General features: G+C 42.8%; 1 protein-coding gene across 2 annotated transcripts in view; it reads right to left on the bottom strand.

Annotated features, from left to right (window-relative positions):
- Nucleotides 1-22,700, bottom strand: part of stimate (STIM activating enhance) — a 176,279-nt gene that overhangs the window by 7,508 nt on the left and 146,071 nt on the right. Inside the window, exons 8-9 of one of the 2 annotated variants that reach the window (XM_041190911.1) lie at nt 11,408-11,688; nt 3,942-4,116 (exon numbers count right to left, since the gene is read on the bottom strand). In XM_041190911.1, coding sequence (XP_041046845.1) covers nt 11,572-11,688 — 117 coding nt within the window. In that variant the 3' untranslated portion in view covers nt 3,942-4,116; nt 11,408-11,571. The remainder of the gene's footprint in view (nt 1-3,941; nt 4,117-11,407; nt 11,689-22,700) is intronic. The other variant, XM_041190910.1, reaches the window with a different exon arrangement.

Raw genomic sequence — 22,700 nt, 5'->3', positions numbered from 1 at the left:
CACCATCGCTGAATCCCCCACTATCAACATTCTGGGGTTACCTCTGACCAGAAACTGAACTGGACTAGCCATACTGCAGCTAAAAGAGCAGGTCAGAGGCTAGGAGCCCTGCAGTGAGTAATTCACCTCCTGACTCCCCAAAGCATGTTCACCATCCACAAGGCACAACTGTGATGGAATACTTTTCACTTGCCTGGATGAGTGCAGCTCCCACAACATTCAAGAAGCTTGACACCATCCAGAACAAAGCAGCCAACTTGATTGGCACCCCATCCACAAACATTCATTCCCTCCACCACCGATGCACAGTAGCAGCAGTGTGCACCACCTACAAGATGCACTGCAGGAACTCACCAAGGCTCCTTAGCACCTTCCAAACCCACAACCACTACCATCTCGAAGGACAAGGGCAGCAGACACAGGGGAACACCACCTTCACCTGGAAGTTCCTCTCCAAGCCATTCACCATCCTGACTTGGTAATATATCACCGTTCCTTCACTGTCGCTGGGTCAAAATCCTGGAACTCCCTCCCTAACAGCACTGTGGGTGTACCTACACCACAGGGACTGCAGCGGTTCAAGAAAGCAGCTCACCACCACTTTCTCAAGGGTAATTAGGGATGGGCAATAAATGCTGCCCCAGCCAGTGATGCCCACATTCCATTAATAAGTTTTTAAAAAACATCCAACTCAATTCCAGCAGAGTGGGATCAAATAAAGCACTAGACTAGTGTGCCCAAACCATTGGTTTGAGCATCGTCATTACCAGGACTGCTTCGGTGAAAATGAAATGGAAACATGTGACCTCCTAGAGCAAAAATGAGCAACCTGCATTATCTGGAAGAACAATCCAAGGTTGCAAATCAACAAGGCAGCATTCCAACAGCTCAAGGCTGATAGTCAAAGACAAATCTGGAAGATAAAGGATAAAAAAGAATTGGTTCGGGCACAGTCAAGGTATATTCCATTGAAAGGGAAAGGTATGGCAAACAAATCCAGAGCTCCCTGGATGAAAAAGGAGATTGAAATCAAGATAAAGAAGAAAAAGTGTACTTATGACAGGTGTCAGTGGTGGCCAGGATTCTAGAAACAATTATTCGGGATAGAATTAATAGTCACATGGAAAAATATGGGTTGATAAGGAAGAGCGAGCATTGATTTCTAAAGGTGAAATCACATTTAACTAACTTGTGTAGAGGTATGGGGAAAAGGCAGGGCAATGGCACTAGGTCAGCACTAGGGAAATTGTGTTTAACTAACTCGGGAGTTTTTTGAAGAGGTAACAGAAAAGATCGATGAGAGCAATGATGTTGATGTGGTGTACATGGACTTCCAAAAACCATTTGACACCGTGCCGCACAACAGACTTGTGAGAAAAGTTATCGCTCATGGAATAAAAGGGACAGTAGCAATATGGATACAAAACTGGCAGAAAAGTAGGAAGCAGAGAGTAATGGTTAATAGATACTTTTTGGGCTGGAGTAAGGTTTGTAGTGGAGTTCCCCAGGGGTCAATATTGGGACCCCTGTTTTTCCTGATATATATTAATGATCTAGATCTCGGTGTGCAGGGGACAATTTCAAAGTTTGCGGATGATACGAAGCTTGGGAGTGTTGTGAACTGCGAGGACGGTGTGGAACTTCAAGAGGATGTGGACAAGTTGGTGGAATGGGCAGATAGGTGGCAGATGAAGTTCAATACCGAGAAGTGTGAGGTGATGCATTTTGGTAGGAAGAACATGGAGAGACAATATAAAATAAGGGGTGAAATTTTGAAGGGGTGCAGGAGCAGAAAGACTTGGGTGTATATGTGCATAGATCATTGAAGGTGGCAGGACAGGTGAAGAGAGCAGTTAATAAAGCATATAGTATCCTGGGCTTTATTAATAGGAGCATAGAGTACAAAAACAGGAAGGTCATGCTGAATTCGTATAAGACAGTCATTAGACGTCAGCTGGAGTATTGTGTACAGTACTGGCCACATTATAGGAAGGATGGGAACACATTGAAGAGAGTGCAGAAGGGGTTTACAAGAACGGTTCCAGAGATGAGAAACTTCAGCTATGAGGGTAGATTGGAGAGGCTGGGGCTGTTCTCCTTGGAGAGGAGAAGGCTTAGAGGAGATTTGATTGAGATGTTCAAAATCATGAGGGGGCTGGATACAGTAGATAGGGATCCTGCTCATAAAAGAATCAAGAACTGAGAGGGCACAGATTTAAAGTGATTTGCAAAAGAAACAAGTGTGATGTGAGAAAAAACTTTTTCACACAATGAGTGGTTCAGGTCTGGAATGCACTGTCTGAAAGTGGTGGAGGCAGGTTCAATTGAGACATTCAAGAGGGTATTGGATGATTATTTGACCAGAAACAATGTGCAAGGGTACAGGGAAAAGGCAAGGCAATGGCCTCCTTCTATGCCATCAACACTCTGTGATGTTGTGGGAGAGATCATCTGAGAGATCCAACAATATGCTGACTATCATGACATGCAAAGCTTTCCTGAAGTCACCAGGGCCATCTATAGACCAAGGTCAAACAGACAAAATCCCCTTCACTCACAGGATGGTGTCTCTCTTCTTAGGGATGACAAAGCCATCCATCAATGCAGGAAAGAACATTTTCAACAACTGCTTAAACTTGAATCCACAATGGCAGCTGATACTCTCCAGGCTATCCTCCAGCACACCATGGGAGATTGGTGAACCACATTGATGGGGAGCTGCAACAAGCAATCAAACGGATCAAAAATTAAAGCCTGTGGTCTCATTGGTATTCCAGCTGAGGTCTTCAAAGTGGGCAGACCTTTGCTCACATTAAGACTATATGCACTCACTGGGGAAAATTAACTCCACCACTAACCCCCCGCCAAACACTCACCCCAACTTCAGGAATACGAAAATTGTAATTATCTTCAAGAGGGGAGATAAATCATGCTGTGGAAACTATTGAGATATTTCACTCTTGTCCATACCAGGGAAATACCTAACACCCAATCTCCTGAATTACCTGCGTCCTGTGGCTGAGAAAGTCCTCCCAGAAACAGTGTGGCTTTAGACCTTCCAGAGGAACCTACACATGGCCTTTGTTGCCAGACAAATCCAAGAAAAATGTCGAGAATACCACCTGGAACTCTTCATTGCATTTATCGACTTGACCAAAGCATTTGACTCAGCAAATCATGAGGCTCTGTGGATTGTGCTCCAAAGATTCTGATGTCCAAGGAACTTCATCATGATCCTGCAATTGTTTCATGAAGATATGACTGAAACTGTATTGAGTGGGAGATCTGAAACAAGTGCCTTCAAAATCCAGACTGATGTCAAGCAAGGCTGTGTGATAGCCTCCACACCATTTACAATCTAACTGACAACGGCTGTTCACCTCAATGATCAACTCTCCTCTGGTGTCAATGTTAAATATCATCTAGATGGAAAGCTCTTTAACCTCAGTCACCCTGTGCCAAAACTAATCTGATCATCACAGATATACATGATTTACAGTTTGCAGGTGACTGCAGTGTTGCTGCCCACTCTGCACCAGATTTGCAAGCCACTCTTGACCTCTTCAACACTGCACACAAGAAACTCAACCTGTCCTTGAATGTTGCCAAAACAAAACTCCTATCAACCCACACCAGGTCATTCAAAAACTTCTATATGTGCTGAAGGAGAGATTCTGGAATTTGTTGAGCACTTCACATACTTTGGCAGCCACTTCTCTCAAAAGGCTACCATTGAAGAGGAAATCCAACAACAGATCAGCTGCACCAGCTCAACCTTCTACAAACTACTGCAACGAGTGTTTGGCAACAAAGACCTCTGCAAGTCAATTAAAGTCCTAGTGCACAGAGTAGTTGTTGTTACTACACTACTGCATTGCAGCGAGACCTGGACTGTGCATCATTGACACGTAAGAACACAAGAGAAATTCCACTAGCAATACCTCCACTGCACCCTCCGTATTTTGCGGGAGGACTATCAAACAAACTCTAATGTCCTTCTTGAAGCCAGCTCCATAAGCATTCAAGCAAAATTCCTGCAAAATCAGCTTCAACGGACTGGATACGGTTTATGGTCAACCGGATTGTCTTCCCCGTTTTCCTGAAATAGCCAACTTCCTGGGGAGTGAAAAGAAAACATTTCAACGACACTCCTTGAAGCACGGCAACATTGACCTTGATTGGGCAGAGCTTGCTACCAATCATTCAGAATGGTGACAACTTGTCCATCAAGCTGTATTATGCTTTGAATCACAATATCTTAATAATGAGGCAGAGTGGTGGCAGAGAAGGAAAGAAAAGGAAGTAAATCCTGCACTCCAGATCCCACTACCTCATGGGACATCTTGCCCCATGTGCCCAAAGATCGGCAGGTCAAGAATCGAGTCAGCCACATGAAGACCCATGGTAGAAACTGGCAACCCTGAGTAGACATCATCCTCGAATCGAGGGACAGCCGCTGCTGATGCCAACACTAACTCTATCCCAGTGTCCAGAAGAGTGACACTAAAACACCAACTCTATCCCAGGGTCCCAGACAGAGACATTGCACAATGCCAGCTCTATCCCAGTGGCAAGAGGAGAGAGACACTGTACAACATCTACTGTTTTCCCATTCCTTTATCTGTATGATTTTAGAACAAATTCCAATCACCTTTTTCAGACCTGATAGTTTGTACAGCTTTAAATAATCAGAACACACACTTGCAGTGGAGCACTCACATGTAGAAATTTCCCCATTCTGAATGTTTATCAGATTAAAAAAATGTTACATATCTCAAATTCACTTTAAAAAGAGTTCTGATTTTAATATTACTTTCTCAGAAAATTAAGACTGGATTGGTAAAAGAGGCACTTTATCTGAAGCAGTGACCTGCATTCAAATGAGAAAAATTTACTGCAAGCTAAAAATTCAGTTAAATAATTTGTGTACTTCTGAAAAAAGAAACATTTTTGTTCAATCTTTTTGTCTTGCATTCATCAGAACAATTCACAAGAAAATGCTAATATCAGAGGAACCAACAAATTTATACTGTATGAGTAGGCAGTGCTGATTGGTTGGCAAGTGGACTCTGATTGGTAGATGCATTGCCATGAAGAATGCACCAGTCAATGATGACTGACAGTTACCTGCCAAGCATTCCAGGACACGCAAATGCACCACACTGTGAGCCTGACTGACAATCTTAAATTGGTTGTCAGTGTAATTCTTGGAACACTGATGACTATTTAACAAATATTGTCCAATCGCAGATGCAAATCTAACGTTGGACGCTGTGTTTTGAGTTTTGCACAGTTTTACACTGGCAACCAATTTAAGATTATCAGTCTGGTTTGTAGTGTGACTCACTTATGTGTACTAGAAGCTGCATATATTAATATACAGGGCCCTGTTCTTTGCAGATAGAAAGAACATGTAGACACATTGTGCCTGTTTCAGCTACACAAAATAAGTGACAGCCATTCGCTGGTCATTCCTCAGGGCAATATTGAGTGAAGCTGCCTGATTTAAATTTCAAACAATGCTTAGCAGTTAACTGTCAGTTATCATCAACTGGTGCATTCTCTACAGCAATGCCTCTACCAATCAGAGTCCACTTGCCAACCAATCAGCACTGTCTTATCATACAGTATAAGTTTGTTGTTTCCTCTGATATTGGCATTTTCTTGTGAATTGTCCTGCTTAGTACAAGATGAAAAGTTTCAATATATAATGCCTTTTTTTCCGGCAATACTGAAGTGCTGTACTACCAAATGACTATTTAAATCATTTGCATTAGCCCCACAAAAATGTAGGTCAATATGCTACAAACTATATACAAACGTTTTTACATGGATGGACTATGAATAGATATCTAAAAATTAGTGTTTCAAATGCCCTATTTGCCAAAGGATTAAATTCAATTGTGAAGTATCAGGGTGAACACCAGCCACAGATGTAAACTGTGTTTCTATTAAATGCATTCGATTAAATGTGCTGCTTATTCACAAGTTTTTTTTAATAATATTTAAAAATTGTGTTTACGTACCAGCAGCAGTTTGAGTCTCTAGCAAATTTGCTATTAAAATGTAGCCTCTGACACAGGTTTAGTGATGTGGGATAAATATCAAGTTTTAAACGGGTTAAAAACAAAAAAAAAAATCAAGATTGGAAAATAGATCAACTGAAAATTAGAAAACAAATCAGTAGCAATCCTAGCAACCAAATGTTGACACTGGCTGTATTTCACAAATACAAGAATCTGAACAAAAGCTGAAATGCCTGTGAAATAACTCAAAAATCACATTTTAACAGCACTCACCTTCCATGCCAGCAGTTTCCCGCCTTAAGAACACCTTTAGTTTTAACTTCCTTTTCAACCAGTTTGTTTTACTCTAGGAAAGCCAGACCTACTCTTACAATTCATGCTACAACTTTACAGAAACATAGAACATTGAAACTTAGAAGCAGGAGTAGGTCATTTGGTTCTTCGAGCCTGCTTCGTCATTCAACATGATCATGGCTGATCCTCTATCTCAACACGATACTCCCGCGCTCCCCCCATACCCCTTGACGCCTTTTCCTTCATAAATATATTCAGTGACTTGGCCTCCACAGCCCTCTGCAGTAGAGAATTCCACAGGTTCACTACCCTCATCTTCTCCTCATCTCAGTCCTAAATGGTCTACCCCATATCCTGAGATTGTGACCCCTTGTTCAGGACGCCTCAGCCAGAGGAAACATCATCCCTGCATCTAGTCTGTCCAGCCCTGTCAGGATTTTATACATTTCAATGAGATCCCCTCTCGTTCTTCTAAACTTCAGTGAATGCAGGCCTATTTGGCCGAATCTCTCTTCATATGACAATCCTGCCATCCCAGGAATCAGTCTGGTGAACCTTCGCTGCATTCCCTCTACGGCAAGTATATTCTTTCTTAAGGAAGGAGACCAAAACTGCGTGCAATACTCCAGGTGTGGTCTCACCAGGGCCCTGTACAGCTGCAGTAAGACATCCTTGCTCCTGTGCTCAAGTTCTCTTGCAATGAAAGCCAATATGTAATTTGCTTTCTTACTGCTTGCAGCATCTGCATGATTGCTTTCAGTGATTGGTGTACAAGGACACCCAGGTCCCTTCGTACATCAACATTTCCCAATTTATCACCATTTACATTATAGTCTGCCATTCTGTTTTTCCTACCAAAGTGGATAACTTCACACTAATCCATGTTATACTGCATCTGCCATGTATTTGCCCACTCACTCGACTTGTCTAAATCGCCTCAAAGTGCCTTCTCCTCCTCAGCACTCACAGTCCCACCTAGTTCTGTGTCGTCAGCAAACTTGAAAATATTGCATTTGGTTCCCTCATCCAAATCATTGATGTATATTATGAATAACTGGGGCACAAGCACTGATCCCTGCAGTACCCCACTAGTCACTGCCTGCTATTCTGAAAAAGACCCCATTTATTCCTACTCTCTGTCTCCTAACCAATTCTCAATCCATTACAATACATTACCCCCAATCCCATGTGTTTTAATCTTGCACACTAGCCTCTTATGAGGGGCTTTATCAAAAGCTTTTTGAAAATCCAAATACATCACATCCACTGGTCTCCCTTACTTATTCTGCTACTTATGTCCTCAAAAAACTACAGTAGGTTTGTCAAACATGATTTCCCTTTCATAAATCCATGTTGACTTTGTCTAATCCTGTTGATATTTTCGAAGTGTCCTGTTATCACATCCTTTATAATACACTCTAGCATTTTCCCTACCACTGATGTTAGGTTATCTCCATATTGAAATCCGAAAAGGCTGTGTGTTAAGGATTAATTTTTCATTAGAAGTGTTTAAAAAATGTTTAGCTTTTAAGGTTAAATATTTCAAGGCAGTAGTTGTTTAGGTTATCTTAGAATTTTCTTTACATCAACTGCAAGAGCATTCACATGGATCCACTAACTGATGGTGCAGTTTTGCAACCATATAATCAAATTTACTGTTAATTTTGACAGGATTTCTTTTTAAACTCCTCTAATATATAGACAATGATTCATTTGCCCCAGCCAAGTCTTATAGAAATGACAAGTTGATCATTTAAGTTTATAAATAGATTAATATCACATTTCAGGGGAAAGTTCCCTCTACACTGTCCCATTAAACATTCCCAGGGCAGATACAGCACATGTTAGATACAGAGTAAAGTTCCCTTTACACTGTCCCCGTCAAACACTCCCAGGACAGGTAGAGCATGGGTTCAGATTGAGTAGAGCTTTGTTCTAACAATGTGCCTCAAGTCCAACCTCAGAAGCTTTACTGCAGTCAGGTAATACGAGTAATGCCCATAGCAGCCCATGCCAAATTTTAATAGGATTACTGAAATGAAAACAGAAAATACTGGAAAAAAATCAGCAGGTCTGACAGCATCTGTGGAGAGAGAAACAGAGTTAACATTTCGAGTCCGCATGACTCTTCTTCAGGGCTAAAGAGGAGTAAAGATATGATGAAATTTAAGGGGTCGAGGTGGGGGTGGTGGTGGTGGAACAGATGAAGCTGGATAGAAGGTCGGCAATAGGTGGGGGCTAAGGAGAGATTGACAAAGATGCCATGGACACAAGACAAAGGGAGTGTTAATGGTAGTGGTCTAACCTCTCCCCCTCCCTCCCAGGACCATGATAGGGTCCCACTTGTCCTCACTTTTCACACCACCAACCTCCGCATTCAAAGGATCATCCTCTGTCATTTCCGCCAACTCCAGCATGATGCCACCACCAAACACATCTTTCCTTCACCACTCCTGTCAGCATTCCTTACGGGCCATTCCCTCCAAGACACCCTGGTCCTCTCCTCCATCACCTCCAACTCCCCTTCCCACTGCACCTTCCCATGCAATCGCAGAAGGTGTAACACCTGCCCCTTTACCTCCTCCCTCCTCACTGTCCAAGGGTGCAAACACTCCTTTCAGGTGAAGCAGTGCTTCACTTGCACCTCCCTCAATTTGGACTACTGCATTTGCTGCTCCCAATGCGGCCTCCTCTACATTGGAGAGACCAAACGCAGACTGGGTGACCACTTTGCAGAACACCTTCGGTCTGTCCGCAAGCATGACCCAGACCTTCCTGTCGCTTGTCATTTCGACACTCCACCCTGCTCTCGTGCCCACATGTCTGGCCTTGGCTTGCTGCATTGTTCCAGTGAAGCCCAACGCAAACTGGAGGAACAGCACCTCATCTTCCGACTCGGCACTTTACAGTCTTCCAGACTGAATAATGAGTTCAACAACTTCAGACCATGAACTCTCTCCTCCACCTTCAACTTCTTTATTTTTTAAAATTTATTTTTATATTTTATTTTTTATTTGCTTATTTTTGTATTTATCCATATTTTATTCATTTTTTAACCCTTTTTAAAAATCCCTTTTCTATCCCTTTTTTATCCTTTTTCCCCAACCACCACCCCCCCAAAAACAAACAGGGCTATCTATCACTTGTTCAATCTGTGCTTTCACAGAGCACTGACCCTTGTTCTGCCATTAACACATTCTGGTTTTTCACCTTAATACCGCTATCAGCACCTTTACTCTTCTCTACTACCATTAACACTCCCTTTGTCTTGTGTCCATGACATCTTTGTCAATCTCTCCTTAGCCCCCACCTATTGCTGACCTTCTATCCTGCTTTACCTGCTCCACATCTCCTCTAACAGTGTAAATTCCACCACTTTCTACTTCTCTTTAGCTTTGAAGAATAATGCAGAAAAGAAACATTAACTCTGTTTCTCTCTCCACAGATGTTGTCAGACCTGCTGAGTTTTTCCAACATTTTCTGTTTATATTTCAAATTTCCAGCATCCGCAGTATTTTGCTTTTTCTTAGCGATTAATAGGATACTGTTGCCAAAATCTTTTCAAATAGGATGATTATAGTCAGAATACGTTAAGTATAAAGGTTCAATAAATATTAATGTCACCAATCAATTAATTTTTGTTCTGGCAAAGCAGGCATGGGTTAGAACCAGGGGCACCATCATGAAATAATCTTGAATGGTTGAATGCTTTTGGACAGAACAGAGGAGCAACATACATCTTTAATGCTCTATTCGTGAACTTTACAAAGGAAAGCCTGAGTACAAGATGATCTGGATTAGAAATTGAATGCCTTGTTACCAAATTGGAACTTTGGCCATCACAGCTCATTGAGAAACTATGGCCAGAATATTTTGGTTGGCGAGCGGAGGGTGGGACCCGCTTGCCGACACGTAAAGTGACACGGGATGACACCAAGCGGAACTGCCAACATCGCCCCGCATCATTTCAATTTTCAGGTAGACGAGGGCGCAGCCTGTCAACGGCCTATTGAGGCCATTTAAAAACTAATTCAAATAATTAATGGACCTGCCTGTCCAACCTTAAGATTGGCGGGCAGGCCGGAAGCCCTGGCGGGCTTCAGAAAAAGCATAAAACCTCACCTACAGGCGGGATGAGGTTTCATGAGGGTTTTAAAAAATTTAATAAAAGTTTGATTAAAAGTGATGGACATGTCCCAACTCATATGACAGTGTCACATGAGGGGACATGTCAGGGAAATTTTATTTTTGTACATTTACCATTTTTAAATTTGGTACCGATCTCCCTGAGGCAGTAATTAGCCTCAGGGAGATGAGTACGCTCTGAGTGCGCTCTCGACTGAGGGAATACGCCTATGCCCAGGGAGCACATAGCGCTTCCTGGCAGACGTCACGCTGGGCAGGCCTTAATTGGCCCGCCCACGTAATATGGCAGCGCGCCCCGAATGGAAGTGCCGATTGGAGGCGCGTCTGCACGCGCCCGCTCCTACACTTCCCCCCCAACAGGGAGAAAATTCTTCCCTATGTTGCAAAACTGTGCCGTCACCTTTAATCAGTTATCAAACCCACCTATCATTAGGGTCCAACTGATCCAGGTAATATAAATGAAGCGAATCTTTTTGACTGCTATCATGGCACAATCAGAGAGGACAGGGGAAAAGGAGACAGGTTCAGAGAAGATGGAGAGAGACAGGGTCAGAAAAAGATAGAACTAACCCACAGTAGTCCCTTGCCCTTTTAACATTGTGGATTATTCAGCTGTTGCAGCATTTTCACTTTGGTAATTGCTGAGGTCTTACATACTCACCTGATCTCCAACCTGTAACCATGTTGTGCAAATTACAGCTGCTGGCTACTATCTTTGAAAGTTGAGGATTCACAGTTCTTGGGCAATATATAAAACATATAAACAAACTGAGTGACAGATTTAATAACTTAAAACAAAGGAACAAAAACCTGATTGGTGCAAAAAAATGTTCTGCAGCACCCAATGGTCCTGTATATTTTACGTTTGCCAACAACAGACAACTTTGATCAGGGAATGCTTGGTATCAGTGCAAAGAGGAAAGCTGAGATCATAAACTCACAATCATCGCAATCTCATCTTTTTAAAAAATCTTTCAGATCCTTGTGCCACTCCACCATTTTATGCAGCCCATTTTCACATTGCAGTTTGGAGCAGGAAAAGGTGTCATCCTGTGACGGCGTGACCTTCCCCTTTGACTCTGAAGGACAAGAACATGGCCCTGTGTCATACTGGGAGGCCCCCAAATCGCAGCTTCTTTTTAACAGGCTTTAAACTCATCAGTCTCCTAAGGTCCTCATCACCTTCAGATTCGTCCACCTCATCATCTGCTGAAATGAGAATCTGTAAACCACATTTAAAAGTGAGAACTGGAAATTACATCAATATCTGCAGATAGCACATATTACCAGAAGTCATAATCTAATTCAATCTTTCGGCTTCCTACATATTCTACTTGTATTTCTCAGGGTTTGATAAAGATTATTTGCAATAGCTTAAGAACATAAATAAAGTAGGGCCAGGAGTAGGCCACATGGCCCCTCGAACTTGCTCTGCCATTCAATAGGTTTATAACTGATCTTGACCTCACCACCGCTTTTCCACCCAATCCCAATAATCCTCTTCTGATTAGGCACTTTACAGCCTTCTGGACTTAACATGGACTTGACTTCAGACCATGAACTGTCTCGTCCACCTTTACCCCTTTATCAATCCAATTTTTTTTTGTTTATTGTAATTTTATATATTTATTCATTTTTTAGCCTTTTTCCCCAACCACTCTCCTCCCGTCCATCTGTCACTGGTTTTGTTGAACTGCTTTCACAGAGTGCTGACCCTTGTTCTGCTATTAACACATTCTGCTCCTACCTTCATGCCACTATCAGCACCTTCTTGAGTCTTTACCACTACCATTAACACTCCCCTTTGTCTTGTATCCATGATATCTTTGACAACCTCTCTTTAACTCTCACTTATCCCTGATCTTTTATCTTGCTCCACCACCTCCTAAACAGTATAAAGTCCATCACATTTCTACTTCTCTTTAGCTCTGAAGAAGAGTCATATGAAATCGAAACTTTAACTCTGTTTCTCCCTCTACAGATGCTGCCAGACCTTTTCCAGCACTTTCTGCTTTTATTTCAGATTTCCAGCATCTGCAGTTTTTTGCTTTTAACCCAATAATCCTCAATTCCCTTAAGAGTCCAGAAATCTACTGGATCTTGCCCTTGAATACACTCAAACCCCAGAGCACCCACAGCTTTCTGCAGTAGAGAATACCAAAGATTTACAACTTGATGAGTTGCAATGAAATGGACAACCCCTTATCCTGAGACTGTGCCCCCTAGTTTCAGATTCTCCAGACATGGGAAACATCCTCATTGTGTCTACCCTCATAGAATCTTGTAGTCTCAATGAAATCACCTCTCATTCTTCTAAACTCCAGAGCATGTGGGCTCATTCTACTCAATCTCTCATCATAACAAAATTGCACCATTTCTGGAATCAATCAGGGGAATCTCGATTGCACCCCTTTGAGGGCAGGGTGGTGCAGGAGCTGGGCAGGGTGGCATGCAGCCAACCAGGAGCAGAGTGGAGGAGCACAGAGTGGGTCCAGTGGGGGGCAAACTTGGAGTGAAGTGGGCCTGGATCCAGGTAGGGCGGCGTCAGGCAGGAGCAGAGCAGAGCAAAGCAGGCTGGAAGGGAGCCAGCTCTGATTGGGGAGCCTGAACTGAATGGGAGTGGGAGGAGAAAAAAATCATAAAGTGACATCAGAGGACAAGGAGCTGAGTGTACTGCTAAGCTTTTAATTTAATCTAAATTAATCAACTTAAGGTAAGACTTGATCGATTTATTACTATAAAAAACTAAAGTCAATTTCACAATTTATCATACAATAAATCAGTTCTAGGGGATAAAGTTGAAATTAAATAAGACATGGTAAATTAGAGAGTTCTGAATTTTCCAGCAAACTGAAACCTAAGGTATTTAGAAAATAGGAATTAAGTAGAAACATTTCAGTTAACCTCCCTATGAAATAAAGTGACATCAACACAAGAGCAGCAGCTGATGAGTGTTTATTTAAGTTGGATGTTCACATCCACGAGGCTGAGAGTTTTATGAATTCATAAGTTTGTAAGATGTGGTGACCGCACAGGTTTAAGGGTGTGCAGGCAGAGGGGGAATGGGTGACCACATTACAATCGAGGAACACCAGACAGATCCCCCAAGTCTATCTCACTCTCCAACCAGTTCTGAACACTGGTGAGGGTGATGGCAGCCTTCGAGCGAGGGGAGGAACGTGGAAGGAGGTGCAGCCAAAGTCAAGACCATGGCTGCCTCAGGTATAGTGGGAGGGCAGGAGGAAGACTTGGAAAGCAGTAGTGATAGGGAATTCTAGTTATGGGAAGAAACAGGCTTCTCTGTGGCCACAGATGTCAATCCAAGATGGTATGTTGCCTCTCTGGGGCCAGGGTCAATGATATCACTCAGCAGCTGTAGAACATTCTGACAACATTCATCAACGTGTGACTACAGAGATGGTGGAGCAGAGAGGGCTTCAGGCTCCTGGGACATTCAGACCTGTTCTGGGGGATTTGGGACTTGTGCAGGCTGCAGAAATTGGTTCTGGCTTTGTTCAGGAGCAAAGTCCTAATGGAGTGATTTGCTTGTGCTTGGGGAAGGGTTTAAACCAACTTGGCATAGGTATAGGAACCAGGAGGTAATATTACAGAGGAAAAACAAGTTGCACAAAGAATCGGGAGAGACAGGTAGCACTAAAGGAGGAAATATTGAAGTATTAGATGGGGTTAGAGTGAGAGGAAATGCAATAAGGTCTGAATTAGGCTTACTGTACAAGTACATGAATGCATGGAGTGTGGTAAATAAGGTGGGGAGCTGCAGATGCCAATAATTACATGAAAATATGATGATATAACAGAGACCTGGCTCAAACATGCACACAACTGGTTACTAAATCTTCCTGGATACAAGGTGTTCAGGAGCAGGGGAAGAAGAGAATCCGGAGACAGTAGGACCCAAAGGCAGTAACTGCCACCTGCAGTAGCTATCCAATCTATTTAATCTGCAGCTTCAAAGCACAGCGGCCACGTTCTGAGAGAAATCAAAGTGTGACATCATAGGAAAACAGATAAGTGATTAGTTGGTGAATATTTTGCACATTTATCTTCAAAATGTATGTAATTTATTGGTAATTGTAAGGGTTTATTAGTTGTAGTAAGGTTTACTAGCAGTAGTAAAGCTTATTAGGAGTAGCAGTGCTTATTAATTATAAATTAATTAAGAATAAATGAACATATAATAAAGATGGCATGGCAGGTGATGTGTTGTGACAGTAGGATGAGGGCGCTCCTGGAGACCAGGGTGATCCAGGGCAAACACATCTGCAGTTAAGTGTCTGCGGCTTGAGGAGCTTCGGCTCAGAGTCATTGAGCTGGAGGCTGAGCTGCAGACACTGCGATGAATCAGAGTGGGAGAAAGTTACAGGGACACTTTGTACCAGGAGGCAGTCACACCCCTTAGGATAGGGTCTTCTGATTTGGTCAGTGGTCAGGGACAGGAGTGTGTGACTGCAAAAAGGGACCCAGAAGGTATAAGTGAAGGAGCCTCAGCCTTTGCAATTGTCCTACAGGTTCCAGGTTCTTGCAGCTTGTATGGATGAAAGTGGTGGCTGCAGGGTGAATGAGCAAATTGACCATGGCAATATGGTAAAGGAAGCCATTCAAGTAGGGGGTTAATAAAGATGTAGTGATGGTTGGGGGCAGTATAGTCAGGGGGATAGACAGAGTGCTCTGCAGCCGAGAGTGTGTAGTCCAGACAGCTGTGTTGCCCGCCTGGTGCCAGGGTTCGGGACATCTACTCTGAGCTGGAGAGGAACTTTGCAGTGAGAGGGGGAAGATCCAGTTGGTCCAAGTAGCTACCAATGACACAAAGAGGTTCTGCTGAGGGGTATGAGCAGCTAGGGGCTAAAGTAAAAAGCAGAACCTCAAAGATAATAATCTCTGAATTACTACCTGAACCACGAGCAAATTGCAGTAGGGTAAATCAGAGAGTTAAATGCGTGGCTCGATGATTGGTGTAGGAGAAATGGGTTTTGATTGAAGGGGTTGAACTGGCACGAGTACTTGGAAATGAAGGAGCTGTACCGTCGGGATGGTCTTCACCTGAACTGTGCTGGGACAAGTGTTCTGTCGCATAACCAGGCAGCAAAGAGGGCCTTAAACTAAATAATGGGGGCAAAGAATCATGTTTGGGAAGATGTGATAAATTAAGAGAGAAGACAAGGCAAAAGAGCAAATTAGGAATAAGGGAAATAATGATCAGAGTGTGGCAGGAAGGCACAATGTACAAACCTAAGAGTGCACCAGCAGATAAGGTTAGAGTTTGCAAAAAAAAAGTAAAAAGGCAGAACTAAAGACTCTGTATTTGAATGCACGTAGCATTCGTAACAAAACAAATGAATTGACAGCACAAATATTCCCTGCAGCAGAGTCGCAAAGACTGTATTGTCTACCTGGTGCCAACGTTAAGGACATTTCTTCTGGTCTGGAAGGGAACTTGGAATGGGAGGGGAAGGATCCAGTTGTTGTAGTCCACGTAGGTACCAACGCCATAGGTAGGACTAGGAAAGAGGTTCTGCTGAGGGACTATGAGCAGCTCGGGGCTAAATTAAAAAGCAGAACCACAAAGGTAATAACCTCCGGATTACTACCTGAGCCACGTACAAATTGGGGAAAGTAAATAAGATTAGAGAGGTAAATGCGTGGTTCAAAGATTGGTGTGGGAGAAATGGGTTCTGATTCGTGGGGCACTGGCACCAGTACTGGGGAAGAGAGCTATTCCGTTGGGTCAAGCTTCATTTGAACCATGCTGAGACCAATGTCCTGGCGAATCATATAACTAGAGCTGTAGACAGGACTTTAAACTAATTAGTGGGGTGGGTGGGGGGATTCAATTGAAGAGAAGTTTTTAAAAAATCAGAAAGAAACGAGAGAGCAGAGGTGCAGGGTAGTGAAGAGGTGAACGATAATCAAAGTGTGACAGGAAGGTGCAGAAAATATAAGCAGAAGAGTGCAGCAGAAATTAAAACCAGAATGAGTAATAATGATAAAAGGTTAAAGCTTAAGGCTCTTTATCTGAACGCACGCAACATTTGTAACAAGATAGATGAGTTGATGGCACAAATACGAATAAATGAATATGACTTGATAGCTATTACAGAGACATGGTTGCAGGGTGGCCAAGGCTGGGAACTCAATACTCAAGGTTATTCGATATTCCAGAATATAGGCAAAAAGGAAAAGGAGGTGGGGTAGCTTTGTTAATAAAGGAAGGTATCAGTGCGGTGGTGAGTAATAAGATAGGTGTAACAGGTCGTAACGTGGAATCAGTTTGGTTGGAAATAAGGAATAGCAAGGGGAAGAAGTCACGGGTGGGAGTCGTCTATAGGTCCCCAAAGAGTTGCCTCAATGTAGGACAAAGTATAAATTGGGAAATAATGGAGGCGTGCAAGAAGGGCACTACAATTGTCATGGGTGATTTTAATCTGCATTTTGACTGGACAAATCAGATTGGCAATGCTAACATGGAAGATTAATTTTAATCTGCATCAGGGATTGTTTCTTAGAGCAATACATCACTGAACCTACCCAGGAACAGGCTATTTTAGATATAGAAATGTGTAATGAGGTGGGATTAGTAAGAGATATCGTAGTTAAGGATCCTCTAGGAGGTAGTGATCACAACATGGTAGAATTTCAAATTCAGTTTGAGGGCGAGCAACACGGGTCTCTACTCCCACTCTGGGTAAAGACTAGGAAGCAAGGTGGCAAATCCAGCATGGGAGGCAGTGGCAGTGGAGGTCAGCACCAATATCCTTGATTTCAGGCATTCCTCCATCAGCCTGTAACTTCTTCCCTTTGTTCTGTGTCAGCTTGTCCTGCATGAAGACAGATGGAAAGTGTGTAAGCAGGATGCCTGCCAGGCCAGATGGGAAGAATAAAAAAACAAAAACAGAATTACCTGGAAAAACTCAGCAGGTCTGGCAGCATCGGCAGAGAAGAAAAGAGTTGACGTTTCGATTCCTCATGATCCTTCCACAGATCTGTTTTTTGTTTTTATCTCAGATAGGAAGAATGCCTGGTATGTGTGGGTGGTGAGGGGTGCCATGGACAGGATGAGGACACTATCCACAGGGCAGATGAAGGTGTGTGAAAGAGCGTGAATGGTAATGTCCCTTGAAATTCCAGTGAGTGAGATCCCTGTGGATGTGTGACGGATTTGTGAGTATTTGAGTTGAGAGAGATGAGAAGAATGACTTACCCTGGCGGAACAGAGGAGATCATTCATCCTCTTGAGGCACTGGGTGGCTGTGTCCTCAACTTAAATAAGGACAATTACAGAGGTATGAAGAAAGAGTTGTCTAAAGCGGACTGGGAAATAGACTAAGGGAAAGGTCAGTGGATGAGCAGTGGCAGACATTTAAGCAGATATTTCATAATGCTCATCAAAAATTTATTCCGGTCAAAAAGAAGGACACGATGAGAAGGGTGAACCATCCGTGGTTAACAAAGGTGGTCAAGGAGAGCATCCAATCAAAAACTAAGGCATACAAAGTAGCAAAAACTAGTGGTAGGTCAGAGGATTGGGAATTTTTTAGGAACCAGCAGTGGATGACTAAAAAGCTTACAAAGAGGGAGAAGATTGATTATGAAAGTAAATTGGCAAGAAATATAAAACATAAACAGGAAGAGCTTCCATGGATATATAAGAGAGTGACTAAAGTGAGTGTGGGACTCTTGGAGGATACGACTTGAGAATTGATAACGGGGAACAAGGAAATGGCAGATAATTTAAACCAATATTTTGCATCGGTGATGCCCTGCATCCAAGGGTTTTTAAAGGAAGTGGCTGCAGAGATAGTGGAGGCATTGGTCAAAATATTCCAGAACTCACGGGATTTGGGGAGAGTCCCAAAGGATTGGAAAACTGCTAATGTGATGCCCCTGTTCAAGAAGGGAGGGAGACAAAAAGCAGGAAACTGCAGGCCTGTCTTTTTTTTTGTTTATGGGATGTGGGCATTGTTGGCTACATTTATTGCCCATCCCTAATGCTGTTGTTCAGAGGGCATTTTAAGAGTTAACCACATTGCTGTAAGTCTGGTGTCACATGTAGGCCAGACCAGGTAAGGACAGCAGATTTCCTTCCTTAAAGGACATTAGTGAACCAGATGGGTTAGGGTTATGACAATTGTTTCATGGTCATCATTAGGCTGTTAATTCCAATTTTTTTTCTCAAATTCCACTATCTACCATGGTGGGATTTGAACCTGGTCCCCAAAGTGTTACTCTGGGTCTCTAGATTACCAATCCAGTGACAATGCCACTACGCCACCATGTCCCCCCAGTCAGCCTAACATCTGTCGTTGGGAAAATGCTAGAGTCCATTATTAAGGAAGAAATTTCAGGATATTTAGAAAAGTTTAGCGCAATCAGAGTCAACATGGTTTGGCAAAAGGGAAATCATATTTGATCTAATTGAAACGTACAAGATTCTGAAGGGGCTTGACAGGGTAGATGTTGAGAAGATGTTTCCACTAGTGGGGTAATCACGAACTAGGGGACAGAGTTACCGAATAAGGGGACAATCATTTATAACTGAGATGCGAAGGAATTTCTTCTCTCAGAGGGTAATGAATGTCTGGAATTCTCTACCCCAAGGAGTTGTGGAGGCTAGATCACTGAAAGTATTTAAAGATGAGGTAGATAGATTTTTGAAATATCGTGGAGTTGAGGGTTATGAGGAGCTGGCATGAAAGAGGAGCTGAGGCCTGGGGAAGATCAGCCATGATCTTTCTGCCTCCTGTCCCACAGCTCAGACACTGGGGGAGGAATCGAGCTGGAGAGGAGCTGGCGACTGTTTCTGGGATGTTGGTGAGCGTGTGGACTTTATTTAAAGCAGAGAGTGGGTTAGTGAGTGGACTTTACTTAAATCTGAACTGGGCACTTCATTTAAAAAGAGTGTGAAAAGCAGATGATTGGTGAGTCGGATTGGTGAACATCTCCAGTCTTTGGATTAAAATTAAGATCTATAGTTAGTGTTTAGATCTCTAGTTTTCATTTTCTCTTTCTTAAAAATAGCTTTTTGAGTATAAGATCAATGCTGTTGTAAATAATTAATTTCAATAAAGTGTAAAGAACTGGAATACTAGAGTAATTAATTAATTAAATTAAATAGGATAGCAATGGCAGGTTGGGTGATGTGTTGCTGCTGCAGCATGCGGGAGCTGCTGGACACCAAGATGATCTGGAGCAAATACATCTGTAATAAGTGTTTGCAGCTCGAGAAACTTCAGATCCGAGCTAAAGAGCTGGAGTCTGAGCTGCAGACATTGCGCCGCATCAGAGAGGAGCAAAGTTACCCGGACACTTTGCTCCAGGAGGTGGTCAAACCCCACAGGTTAGATAATTCAAATTTGGTCTGTGATCAGACATTCAAGTGGGGGGAGGAAATAGGAAAATAGGAATGTGGTACTGGTAGGGGAAGAGTATAATTAGGGGGATAGATACTGTTCTCTGCAGCTGTGAGCGTGACTACAGATGAGGCAGGTATGGGGACCCAGGAGGTAGCGTTCAAGGAGCCTCAGACCCTGAAATTGTCCAACAGCTATGAGGTTCTTGCAAGCTGTGTGGACGAGAGGAGGGGCTGCATGGAGGATGAGCGAACTGACCACAGCACCATGGTACAGGGGGCCATTCAAGTGGGGGGAGGAAATAGGAAAATAGGAATGTGGTACTGGTAGGGGAAGAGTATAATTAGGGGGATAGATACGGTTCTTTGCAGCTGTGAGCGTGAGTCCTGAAGGCTGTGCTGTCTGCCCGCTGCCAGGGTTAAGGACATCTCCTCAGGGCTGGAGAGAAAATTAGAGTGGGAGGGAAGGGATCCAGTTGACATCATCCCCGTTGGTACCAAAGCCGTTGATAGGACTAGAAAGGAGGTTCTGCTAAAAGAATCTGAATAGTTAGGAGCTAAATTAAAAAGCAGAACCTCCATGGTAATAATCTCAGGATTACTACCTGAACCACAGGCAAACTGGCATAGGGTAAATAAAGTCAAGGAGTTAAATGTGTGGCTCAAACATTGGTGTGGGAGGAATGGGTTTCAGTTCATGGGGCACTGGCATCAGTGCTGGAGTAGAAGGGAGGTGTATAATTAAGGGGATAGATACTGTTCTCTGCAGCTATGAGCGTGACTACAGATGAGGCAGGTATGGGGACCCAGGAGGTAGCGTTCAAGGAGCTTCAGACCCTGAAATTGTCCAACAGCTACGAGGTTCTTGCAAGCTGTGTGGAGAGGAGGGGCTGCATGGAGGATGAGCGAACTGACCACAGCACCATGGTACAGGGGGCCATTCAAGTGGGGGGAGGATGGGCTTCACTTGAACCATGCTGGGACCGGTGTCCTGGTCAATCGAATAGCTGGGGCTGTAGAGAGGGCTTTAAACTAAATAGAGGGGGGAAAGTTCTAGAGAGGGGATAAGTAAGCCTACAAAGCAAAAGGATATGGCAGCATTGCAGGGCAGCTACTTTACCCAGAGTGTGACAGGAAGGGACAGAGTGTACAAACATGAAAAAGAAGCAGCAAATAGGATCAAAGGGGGGAAAATGGTAAAAGGGCACAATTAATGGCTCTGTTTTTAAATGCACATAGTATTTGGAACAAAATAAATTAATTAACGGCACAAATAAAGATTAATGGGTATGATCTTTTATCCATTACGGAGACATGGTTACAAGGAGATCAAAGCTGGGAACTAAATATTCAGGGGTATGTGACTTTTCGAAAGGACAGACAGGAAGGAAAGGCAGGTGGGGTAGTTTTGTTGGCATGAGATAGAATAAGTACGATAGCAAGAAATGATCGCGGATCAGAAGATGTAGAATCCATATGGGTGGAGGTAAGAAATAACAAGGGGAAGACAACACTGGTGGGAGTAGCCTATAGGCCCCCTGACAGCAGCTATGCTGTCAGACAGAGAATAAATCAGGAAATAATGAAGGCATGTAAAAAAGGCAGTATATTAATCATGGGTGACTTTAATCTCCATGTAGATTGGAAAAATCAAATTGGCAGGGGTAGCCACGAGCAAGAATTCATTCAGTGTACTTGGGACGGTTTCCTAGAACAATATGTTGTGGATCCAACCAGGGTTCAGGCTATTTTGGGTCTGGTAATGTGTAATGAGGCAAGTTTAATAAATTAACTCAGAGTAAAGATCCCCTCGGAAACAATGACCATAACATGGTGGAATTTAGCATTCAGTTTGAGAGTGAGAAACTTAGTTCAGAAACAACTATGCTAAACTTAAATAAGGGTAATTACAAAGGAATGAGGGCAGAGTTGACTGGAGTTGACTGGGAAAGGAGTTTAGCAGAAAAGACAGGTTGATGAACAATGACAGACATTTAAGAAAATAACTCATGACTCACAACAAAGATTTATTCCAGTGAGGAAGAAGGATTGTAGGAAGGGATAAACCAACCATGGTTAACCGAGGAAGTTAAGGATTGTATCAAAGTGAAAGAAAAAACATACAATGTGGCAAAGATTAGTGGTAAGCCGGAGGATTGGGAAACTTTTAAAAATCAACAAAAGATGACCAGAAAAATGATAAAGAGGGAGAAAATAAACTTTGAGGGTAAACTAGCAAGAAATATAAAAACAGACAGTAAGAGCTTCTTTAAATATATAAAAAGAGAGAGGCCAAAGTCAGTATAGGCCCCTTAGAGAATTAGGCTGGGGAAATAATAATGGGGAACCAGGAAGTGGCAGAGGAGTTGAATGAATACTTTGCATCAGTCTTCACGGTAGAAGACAGTAATAGCATTCCAAAAATACTAAATAATCATGGGGCAAAAGGTGGGAGGAAATAAATATAATAACTATCACTAGAGAAAAAGTACCAGGGAAACTAATGGGGCTAAAGGCCAATAAGTCACCTGGACCTGATGGGTTGCATCCGAGGATATTAAAGGAAATAGCTGCAGTGATAGTGGATGCACTGGTAGTAATCTTCCAATCCTTAGATTCTGGAAAAGTCCCAGAGGATTGGAAAACTGCCAATGTAACACCCTTATTCAAAAAGGGAGGGAGACAAAAAACAGGTTACCATAGGCCAGTTAGCTTAACATTTGTCATTGGGAAAATGTTGGAGTCTACTATAAAGGATGCAATAGCAGAGCATTTAGAAATGCATAATCTAATCAAGCAGAATCAGCATGGCTTCATGGAAATCATGTCTGACAAATTTATTAGAATTCTACTGAGGAGGTAAAAAG

Source organism: Carcharodon carcharias, chromosome 7 (assembly GCF_017639515.1).
Source record: "Carcharodon carcharias isolate sCarCar2 chromosome 7, sCarCar2.pri, whole genome shotgun sequence".
In the NCBI taxonomy this organism is placed as follows: domain Eukaryota; kingdom Metazoa; phylum Chordata; class Chondrichthyes; order Lamniformes; family Lamnidae; genus Carcharodon; species Carcharodon carcharias.
Note: the sequence above shows the minus strand (reverse complement) of the source record. Positions and strands in the feature narration are given on the sequence as shown.